The 10709-nt window shown below is 30.1% G+C and overlaps 1 protein-coding gene across 7 annotated transcripts in view; it reads right to left on the bottom strand.

The window, feature by feature from the left end:
- Positions 1-1354: 1354 nt before the first annotated feature.
- Positions 1355-10709, bottom strand: part of USP25 (ubiquitin specific peptidase 25) — a 137256-nt gene continuing 127901 nt past the window's right edge. For 6 of the 7 annotated variants that reach the window (XM_012786014.3, XM_012786012.3, XM_012786010.3 and 3 more), the window contains 4 exons: positions 8971-9050; positions 5247-5370; positions 2250-2445; positions 1355-1968 (listed from right to left, as the gene is read on the bottom strand). In XM_012786014.3, the coding sequence (XP_012641468.1) occupies positions 1796-1968; positions 2250-2445; positions 5247-5370; positions 8971-9050 (573 nt within the window). In that variant the 3' untranslated portion in view covers positions 1355-1795. Of the gene's footprint in view, positions 1969-2249; positions 2446-5246; positions 5371-6562; positions 6918-8970; positions 9051-10709 lie in introns of those variants that run through there. The other variant, XM_076000783.1, reaches the window with a different exon arrangement.

Below are 10709 nucleotides of genomic sequence, written 5' to 3' on the forward strand. Positions count from 1 at the left end.
TTTAAAATAAGTTATTTCAGATTTCTTACTAGGAATTAATAACCTGGTTTTTAAGTACAAAGTATATACAATAATACTTACCTTTAGCACAAGAATCACATTATTTCCTGGATGTGCCTTTTGAAAGAAATAATTTCCACATGGTATCTGAGCACTTTGTGTCTCAGAATTCAGTTATTCACATAAACACAAACAACTTTACCATTATGGTAGAATATCATAAAATATTGAAGATACTTTACAAAAGCTGTGATGATACATATAATAAAGTTTTTAAACTTTTAACAAAACTTGAAAACCAATGCAAAATTCTGCTCAATAGAGAATTTTAAAATCTAAACCCAAACACATTTTGACAGGTATACAATATACAAAATCTAACTTTACAAGGGGAATAGTAATAGCCAAGTCCTGTCATCAACACCTCAGCAGTACATCAATACCTTTACAAAGAGCATCATATACTAGCTTATTTTTTTTCTTCCTCCTCTAGGATCTTTTGTGAGAGGCACTTATAAAGAACACTAGTTTTGGCGACGCTATAACAAACATACACATAGTATAATGATATATTTTACTATACTAAGTTTCATTTATAAAGAAATTTTTATAAATTCAAAAATAGGTTGTTGGTAACATGATTACCTTCAAAGCATTGCTTTTGATTTTCATTCACAATATTACTTCATTAATCTTAAACAATAGTTTCAGCTACAAAATGTTCTACAGCTTTATCCTTTTTGAAAAGGAGGTAAATAAAAGCAGTGAAGATACTCATAACTTCTAGTTAAACATTACCAACTTCATTTCACAGCAGTGATTAGTAGAGAACATTTTCAATTAAAGTGGTATACAATTTACAAAAATAGAATGATTATATAATGCAAAACATTGTCCTCCATTATGAAGAATATATCTATGTGGTTGTACGTGTGTGTATATATATGAATGTGTATATATACATATTTAAGTTTCACAATTAAATAGCCCTTATTCAAGTACTTTTTTCAGTTTTCTCTTGAAATAATCACCTTGCTATATTTGTAAATACATAAAAAAATAAGATTAATCTAAGAAAATGTTAAAAGTTTCAGTGTAGTTTGACTTAAAAATCAGCCATTTACTTTAGTGAAAACCTGACTGAATTCAAAACAGGTTTAGGTGCCATACTAAGTTCAACAACTTAAAAATATTGATATATTTAAGTGTCAAATAATTAATAAATTTCCAATGTGCTACCATTAGGGCAAAGTTAAAAGGTTAATCTATTTATCACCTAATCTTAATCCCCCAAATTCATTTATATATTATAATTAAAATACACTGATATACAATATACCTGCTTACAAACACATAGGTAGCCATAAATAAAACTTTATTCTTTAATTTCATTTACAAGCTACCAAATATTATGTATCATACACAGTGCTGAACACTTAAATGGCTGCAGTCATGGAAGGATCCAGACTGAATGGAAAGCCGATGATAAAGAAAAGATAAAGGCAAAATAATACTGTAACAGAAAGGTGGCAAAAACGTAGTTTTGCCATAATAAAATCAATCAGATTTATGATTATACATCAGTTCTGGTTAAAACAAAGTCTGAGTGCCATGCGATTCTCAGCTTTATTGTTTGCAGTCTGACTTAAGTCTGTAGAGTCATTTTGTCTTTTGCAGTTATTAAAATAAAAAAAGTTAAAAACTATAGCAGCAACAAGCAAACCCTGTGACAGGAAGGCAAGGGTTAAGAACTAAAAAGAGTTTATACAGTATGTTTAGGGAAAGTGTGTGCGGTTTATCTTCCATCAGCAGGAGTTCGACTGAGGGACAACATGATTCGAGCAAATCGCTCACAGAGTTCATGCGTGGAATACGAAGGTAACTTCGGTGGCTCATGGAAACCTTTAATCTCCATAGAACAATCAAGCAGTTTTGGCAGAAAATCTGTCAGCTTTTCTTGGAGGTTTGCTGCAAATATAAACAATTCAATTTAACTAAAGATAGAATTTATCAGATGATCGTCCTCACCATGATTTATTAATTTACAGTGATATGTAAAATAATAGCCATTTTGGGGGAAGAGATAAAAATATAAATGGCAACAGCAATGTGCACAGCCATCAATAAGGAAAAAAAGTAATGATGTGAAAATATTATGGAATATAAAAAATAGCAAGAATAAATAACATCTAATTCTAACTGCTTTTAATCTGAACAACTCAAATGTGACTAGCATTGTTTAAACTTACATTCCATTTCTTGACCAAGGTAGGAACACCATCGATTTCTCATATCTTCCACAGCTAGTATGTCTTTCTCTTCCATTTCATCCACCAGTAATAAGGGCAAAAATGGGACAATAAAATCATTCATGATAATCAGACCATTGTTTACTTCTCGATCTTCTCCAGATTCAAACAGTTCTGCAGCTTGCTCATTTAATTTCTTAATGCAATGGGGGAAAGAACAACAGGTTTAGTTTCCTTTTTTAATTAAATAAAAATACTGGTGTTAACACTGAAGACAACATAAATATGTTCATAAACAGTATTGGAACAAATGGCCCTCAGAAAAAATAATCTCAACCTATTCTAGAACTGAAAGTCTCTTAGAAAAAGCTATGCATATGACAACAGCAACAAAAGCAAAAAGCAGTGGATAAAATATTGTTGCTGTTTTTAGTTCATGTTCAGCTTATGTTACTTTGATCATCACTATATGAGTCATTTTTTATTCTCTAGAGGTTAACTTTCTCCAATTCTAAAATTCTACAAGCATTCAAAGCAGTTTCAAAAATAAAGAAATTCAGATTCCATAGTAATTTAAAAAACTCTTCATCATTTTATCTGTAAATGTCAAGTGAATATAAGCTATTATATTCCATGATACAAAAATATAAAGGTAACCAATTCGCTTATTCCTTCAATAAATTCTTAATAATGAGTACATGCCATGTGCCAGAAACAACTGTAATGCAGGGGTGCCCAAGTGATTAATACAGAATCTTAAGATTCTCCAATATAAACACAAAACTAGAAAGTCAGGGAGCTTTGAGTTTTACATTCCCTTCTTCCCACTCATCTAATAGTTTCCACATCCTTTGATTTCATTCCCTTCACCATCTTCTATACCCCCTGCTTTACATCAACTTGTACTGCTGCCTTAGTTGAGGCCCTCACCCTCCTTCCTCTGTCTTTCCCCTCTAAGGACTTCTTGACTTCAATCTACTCTTTTCCATTTCATCCTCTAATAAACCATATATACATACAGTGTTCCTTTGGCTGGAAAGTTCTTCATCCTTTTCTACAATGAATAAAACTCCTATTTATCCGTCAAAATCAGATCAATGAATGTTTACCTTATCTCTTAAGGTTCTTCCTAACAATTCCAGGCATATCATTTGCATATTTCTCATAAAGGCACTTCTTCCAGAACAATTATTTTTGTATATCTCTTACAAGATTTGGTTTTCTAAGGATAGGTAGTATGTCTTACTCATGTCTATATCCCTTAGAACCTGACAATCATTAAATATACAAGACAAAAAAACCCTGAAAGGAACACTAAAATAATCCTCATGAGGTTTCATTCGAATTCCTATGTAAAACAACTAACTGTGGCTAGTTAATGGTGGAAAAATGGTATTCTATCATTTTTTTGAATGTTTCAGAGAAACCATTAAGTCTTGGTTCTATTTACTTTTAAAATCAGCTTTACTAAAATATTCCCCATGCCCCAAAATTCAACATTTTTAAGTTAAATAAAAATTGCTTTAATACATTCTACGCATATTTATATATACTTATATAAAACTTTGTATTTTTTAAAGCCAAAATACATATGATTTAGGTGCTCCTTCTCAGGGATAGCTTTGAAAACCTTTGAAACTAGTCAAATTAAGAATACCATCCTCCTCAGTGGATACAAACCATCAACAATTTAAGTTTTAAGATGCACTTGAATATAGTAAAATGAGCTGAGAGAAAAATAACAATTTTCTAATATTCCCATTCAAAAATTGTAAAGACATATTCACACTACAGTTAATATATACTATGTATTTCTACTGGAAAAAAAAAAAAGAAACCAAAAGTTTACCCAATTAAAGTTTTTTGGTTTTTTCTTTGAGACACAGAGTTTTACTCTGTTGCCCAGGCTAGAGTGCAATGGCGTCAGCCTAGCTCACAGCAACCTCAAACTCCTGGGCTCAAGCAATCCTATCACCTCAGCCTCCCGAGTAGCTGGGACTACAGGCATGAGCCATCATGCCTGGCTAATTTTTTTATATATGTATTTTTACTTGTCCAGCTAATTTCTTTCCAATTTTTAGCAGAGACGGGATCTCCCTCTTGCTCAGGCTGGTCTCCAACTTTGGAGCTCAAAAGATCCACTTACCTCGGCCTCCCAGAGTGCTAGGATTACAGGCATGTGCCACCATGCCCGGCCCAATTAAAGTTTTTTAAAGTACACTTAAAGCATGTAACAAGCCTATATAGGTTCAAACTACATACACCCTTTGAATACCTTTGTCGTAATTTTTTTAAAGAGGAAAAACTATCACAACTTAGAAGTTCACAATATAGAATAGGGTGATGTTAATAGTTAACTGAGAGTAAAATCTAATCAGAAAAAGTATAAAGATGGAATTTGTGATTTTATACATAAAGGTAAGGTTATTCAAAGAACCAAGTACTCCAGACATCTGGAGTTAAGTAAACTGGTGGAAAAAAAATTGTTAAAAAGAATATTTAAAGGTTTATAATAATAATAATAATATTTCAGCCCATACAGAGATCATGAAAATATTTGAGGAAAAACCTACCAATCACCAGATGCAAAAAAGGATACTATGTTACAATAATTAACATTATGCACATCAACTATACCACCATTTATAAATTCTCAGAAAAATCTATTTGTTTTTTGGAATAATGATATTTCTTAATGATCTATGAAACCCTTCTTTTCCCACCAAGTAAAAGGAATGGTAGTATGATGATGAAATCTAAATATAGGAACATAAACTGATCCCATTTTAAAAATATTTCTGGTTTAACATCTGCAATACCTAGAATCCATAAAGAATAAGTGATAAAGAATTGAATGTAATTTGCCATCTTAAGGAAATAGACCCAGTTTATAGACATCACCATGATTTTTATCCTAACAGAGTTTATATATGAGTCTGGAAAACTTTCCCAATGTAAGACAAAATGATAAGCACACTCTATGTGCATTCAACTTACTAGTAAACATTCTCTTCTATAATGTGATATCAGTTCTTCATCATGTCCTCTGTATAAGCCTTTGGACAAGAGTTCTTTGTTATTCTGATAAGCACAGATAAGGAACAGCAAGGCATCTATATAACTTAAAAATTAAAAAAAAATACACCATTAGTATTTGATCTTTGTAAAAAAAAAGTCAACTACAATTATAAATCATTTTAAGTATACACGTAAATTTTGACTATCTAAAAACAATATTATAACTAAAAATACCATCTGATGTAGCTAGCATATGCCTGACAGGATCTTTTTAGTAACATTAACATCTGAAACCAGGAGATCATTATGTCTTAAAAGTAAAAAATAAACGGGGGGGGGGGAGAGAAATTAAGAAAAAACTAGGAGAAGAGACCATAATTGATGAATTCAGACAGTTCTTTCTGTCTTCTTTGGTATTTATTTTCCTGATATCTTCCATTTAGACTCAGCATAGGACTGATGTGAAAGCCAGCAATCTACTTAACAACACGTCATTTTTGTATGAAGAAAAAAATCAAATTACTTTGTTTTATGATGACAAATATCATTTGGTTTGTTCAATGACTATTTAATCAGGCTTCTTCTATGTACAGATAGTCCTAGTCATTGAGAAAAATGTAAAACATAGAGGAGAGAATATCCAAGGAGATAGAGGAGGTGGAAAGGGGAAAATGCTTCTAAATCTGAGAAACCTGGTGGGATAAAACAAAAACAAAAAAGCCCAAAAACTAACACAAAAGGCTCACAGGATTGGACCAATGTATTATATTAATATAGATCTAGATATTACGAAGTTCAAACCAGGTTTAAAAAAGGGTCGTAACTGAGTATTATTTTTACCTCTAAAATAATTCTCCTTCTAACATGTGAGAGAAAAAAATATATAGGCACATATTTGTATAACTGAAATATGAAAGATATTTTAAGATATCTACTTTGTGTTGTTTTTTCTAATAAATATCTTCTCACACATTAATATGGAGAAATAGAACATTCTAAAAAGTGAAAGTGAAATATTGAAAAGAAACACAATTTTAAAACTCTAGGTTATGCTGCCAGTGTTACTATTTATTTAACACATGTGCTCAGACATAAAATAAATCCATTCTACATCCCACATGTTAAACATAACATTATTTGGAAATTAATGCACACATTTGTGACAAATCAAATTTCCTGACAAATAAGTTTATTTTAAATAATTTTTTGAATGGCTTTTCAGGAATTAGTTTTTGAGAAAACTTAAATTGAGTATAAAATTTTATTTTAAAATAATATGATTATGTTAACAAACATACCCTCAGCTATTTTATTTATTTATAAAAAAAGAAGGCAGTGATGATGATATTAAATGTTCTTTTTATACCATTAAGTTGCAGTAGTTTGTTATACAATAAATAACTAGCATATCTGTCATTTCTTCATAGCTATTAAGTTTCTTATTAAAAAAATCTTTCCTAAATGACATTCATATCTGGCCTTTTAGACTTGAGTCACCACTCTGAGAATAGCTCTGAAACCATAACCATGTCCAATTTTCTACTGAGGTGTGCAAAATGTTCCATATTTTATCAAGCTTTAAAGTGCTTACAAATGTGTATTCACATAAATCCAGAATAAGATTCAGCAATCCAGTTACCACGTTCTTATCTAAGATAAAATAAGATTAGGAAGCCTGGTAGACTCGATTTATCTTCTACTTATACTACTAAACAATCACAGTTCCTAAAACCACTATTTCACTTCACTACTCACAGAATTGACAAGGGCCCATCAGTAAATATTTCATTCGAGTCTCTCAATTGTTATATTTTCATTAAAAAAAATTTGACAGATCCTTTTGGCAATATTTTATATATAGCTATCTACGGTAACTGCTATATTTAGAATGGTAAAACTAATATTTCTTTTAAAGTTATTCTATAAATATTATTTGTCACTATTATTAATTTCCTAGTTGATCCTTCCAGTTTAATAAGCATTTCCTATACTAGAATATTGGCTTTCTGAACAAGTATGTATTTGAGAATTGATAAGCAAATTATAAAATTTAAACATACTTCCAAGTTATATCTTAAGGACCTTTAACAAATGCTCACTAAGAACAACTAGTAGAAGTTATGTAGGTAGCTACAAATTGACAGTTTCATCTTTTTAATTCTTACTGAGGTAAATGAACATTTTTTACAGTTGTGATTTCACTAAATTATATAATACAGGGGTTTCTATTTCAATTTTTGTCTCCTTAGTTATTTGTGTGATCTTGACAAAGTTACTGCATCATTGTGGAGCCTAATTTCTTTATCTGTAAAACTGAAATATCTTTTTTGATCTTAGACACTCTATTCAATTTTAAGATTGTATTACTATTTTTCTCATAACAGCACAAATTATAAATCCTAAAAGTGAATCTGAATATTCCTATTAAAGAAATACAATCTTGACTAACATAGTGTATAAAATGGAGCTATTTATCAAAACAGTTTTCTATTTCAATGATCAAAGTGAAATTATCATAAATAGCACAAGGACTAGGAGTTTAATAATTTATTTCTAAGCATTTAGATATAATGTTAAGTCAAACATTATTTGTTCCTGTTATGTGATAACTTTTTAAATTATTTAAAACTCAATGCTAGAGCAGCACTGTCCAACAAAACTTTCTACAACAATGGCAATGTTCTATGTTGGCTAATACAGAGACCTCTAGCCACATGCGGCTACTGCACATTTGAAATGTGGCTAGTGCAACTAAGAAACTGAACTTTTCATTTTAATAAATTTAGTTAATTTAAATTTGATTTATCACAAGGGTTTGTGGCCAACATGTTAGACAATATAACTCTAGAATTAAATGTCCATCTTGGCATTTTAAAAAAAAGCATCATTAACTCAGCAGGAGCTTCTTATACTTTATAAAGATAAAAAGAAGGAAGGAAAAAATTCAATATCCCTTTTACTTGGCTGCAATATGACACTATTGAAAATAAAGAATTTTCTCAAAAAACAATCACTAGTCAAGTAAATTAATGTTAAAGAATATGCATTCAAAAATATCTGGAGAAATAATAATCTGAAATGGGAAGCTAAGCAAAATCCATCCTTTCTTAATAACAATTAAAATAATAATAACAATATTACAATTAACTAGGTAGAAATGTCTTTAAGACTATCTTTAACTTAAATGAAAATTAATCTAAAATGTGTTTGGAGCCTATAGCTATATTTTTTATGTTACCCAGAAGTTCAGACAAAGAGACAGATTGGAAACACTACCTCTGATATGAAGTTAGACTCAGAAAGAATATGTAAAAGACTGGTGATTGAAGGTAGATGTTAGGGAATAAAAAGAGTTGCATTTGCTGGACTCCCAGCTTCTTTGGTTCCAGAAAACTTGCTAGGTTTCCATTCGATTCTATTCCATCCTATGTTTCAACTAGAGTATTTGAAAGCTAATAAAAACAAAGACACTAATGCCAACCTTATAGATTTAATTTAAAATGGGAAATATACTTTATCTGAGGTATATGGGAAGTCTCTGTACTAACCTCATAATTTTTCTGTAAATCTAAAACTATTCTAAATTAAAACATTTATTAAAAATATATATTGTGAATAAAATCTTTTCTATAGATGAGGTCAAATCTGAATAGAATTAAGTACAAAAATCAAGCTCTTTTCATATTTGTCTGCTTTGGCTTACCTTTCTCTTTGAAAATTTTCTAGCCCAATTATGAGATACATAGTTGTTTCCCTGAATTTCCTATAATCCTGATGCCACTCCTGTAGGTAAAAGTAAAGTATTAAAAATATTCAGGGTAATACTTTAAATTTACAATAAAATTGTTCATAAAGTAACCTGTTATCCTGATAATTATTTGATGTAATAAAAACAAAGAGTTCAAAATTAAGATAAACTAGACCTAAATCAATACTTTATCTGATATACAAGATTATTTATTAATAATAAACATAAAAATTATTAGGCATTGATGAGAAAATAAATAATAAAGATCTCACTGGAAGACAACAGAAATACCAAGGCAGTATAATCAATCAAGTAATCTCTCTCAAAAATCATATCACTAAAATATTATTGTAGTAACTACATCACACTGAGGATAAGAGATAAATGAAGTTATTATTTTAACATGAATCAAAGCTTGGACACTTAGTTAATAAATAATTTTAGGGAACTAAAAGAAAAATGTTATAACAGATTTATTTAATCTTTTAGTTTAGACAAATTTGTGGTAAATCTGATTTTAAATGTGGTAGCTTAATAGTTTATTCACCTTAGATATGGTAAAAGGATAGATGCAATTCACTTTTCTCTGCCCCACCCCCAAAACAATTACAGGGTATGTAACAGGACTCAACAATTCTGGGCTGATATTCTATAGCTCAAGAATTAGGATTTTCTTAACTTGTTTAATAAAATTGAAGAAAAAGAACTAAAATTCAATATAATGTTAATCTAAATGAGAATATTGATAATAAAAGTGTTAAAGATTTTATATACACATCATTATAAGCAAATAAAAATAAGAAACATAGATAAATTATTGGCCAATTAATATATTCCCCTTAAATATAAACTATTTTAATTTGAAATTTTAATTTAAAATTTTTAAGGCATAATTTTCATACTATTAGTAGATCTTAACACATAAAGGTATAATTTGTCCTGCAAGTATTAAGTTAGCTTTTCTGAAGAAGGTATTCAAACTGCCATTCCATGTTATCATTAGATTTGCCTTAGAGGCTGTGAGTAGGCACAGTTTTCCTGTTAAAGGGCCAGTTAGTAAATATTTTATACTCTGCAAGTCTCATCTTTTGCAGCTACTCAACTCTTGTGACTATGATGTGAAAGTAGCCACAGACAACACATAAACAAATGGATATGTTCTGATAGAACTTTATATGTAGAATCCAAAAACAAGTCATTTAAATACATATAATTTAATGGCTCTGCAGTTAGAATATGAGAATGTTTCAGAATAAAAATATGCTTAATCCAATCTGTTGAAGCAACTTGAAGGAGGGGTTGCACAATCACATCACAATTAAAAATCAGGTCCCAAGAGCTTGCATCTTGGGGACATGGGTAGAGAGATAAATCAATTTGAAGGGCACAGATTTAGAGGTATTATTAGCTAAAAGATTACTTGCTCTTTATGGTCATGAGAAAACATATTCTGGATATTTATGGCTCCAGATTGCATATCCTGGTCAAAATCTCTGGTCAATGTGTGTACTTTATGAGTTCTTTCCCAGGACCACTTGTTGAAAAGTAATTCCATTATTGACTGATTTGCATCTCTATGGAATTTATCACATGTCCACCTATGGGTGGATACATTCCTAGATTTTCTATTCTGTTTTACTATTTTAATTTACCCATTCTTATGTTAATATCATTATAAAGCTATAATGGTTGAG

This window comes from Microcebus murinus, chromosome 1 (genome assembly GCF_040939455.1).
Source record: "Microcebus murinus isolate Inina chromosome 1, M.murinus_Inina_mat1.0, whole genome shotgun sequence".
Lineage (NCBI taxonomy): Eukaryota > Metazoa > Chordata > Mammalia > Primates > Cheirogaleidae > Microcebus > Microcebus murinus.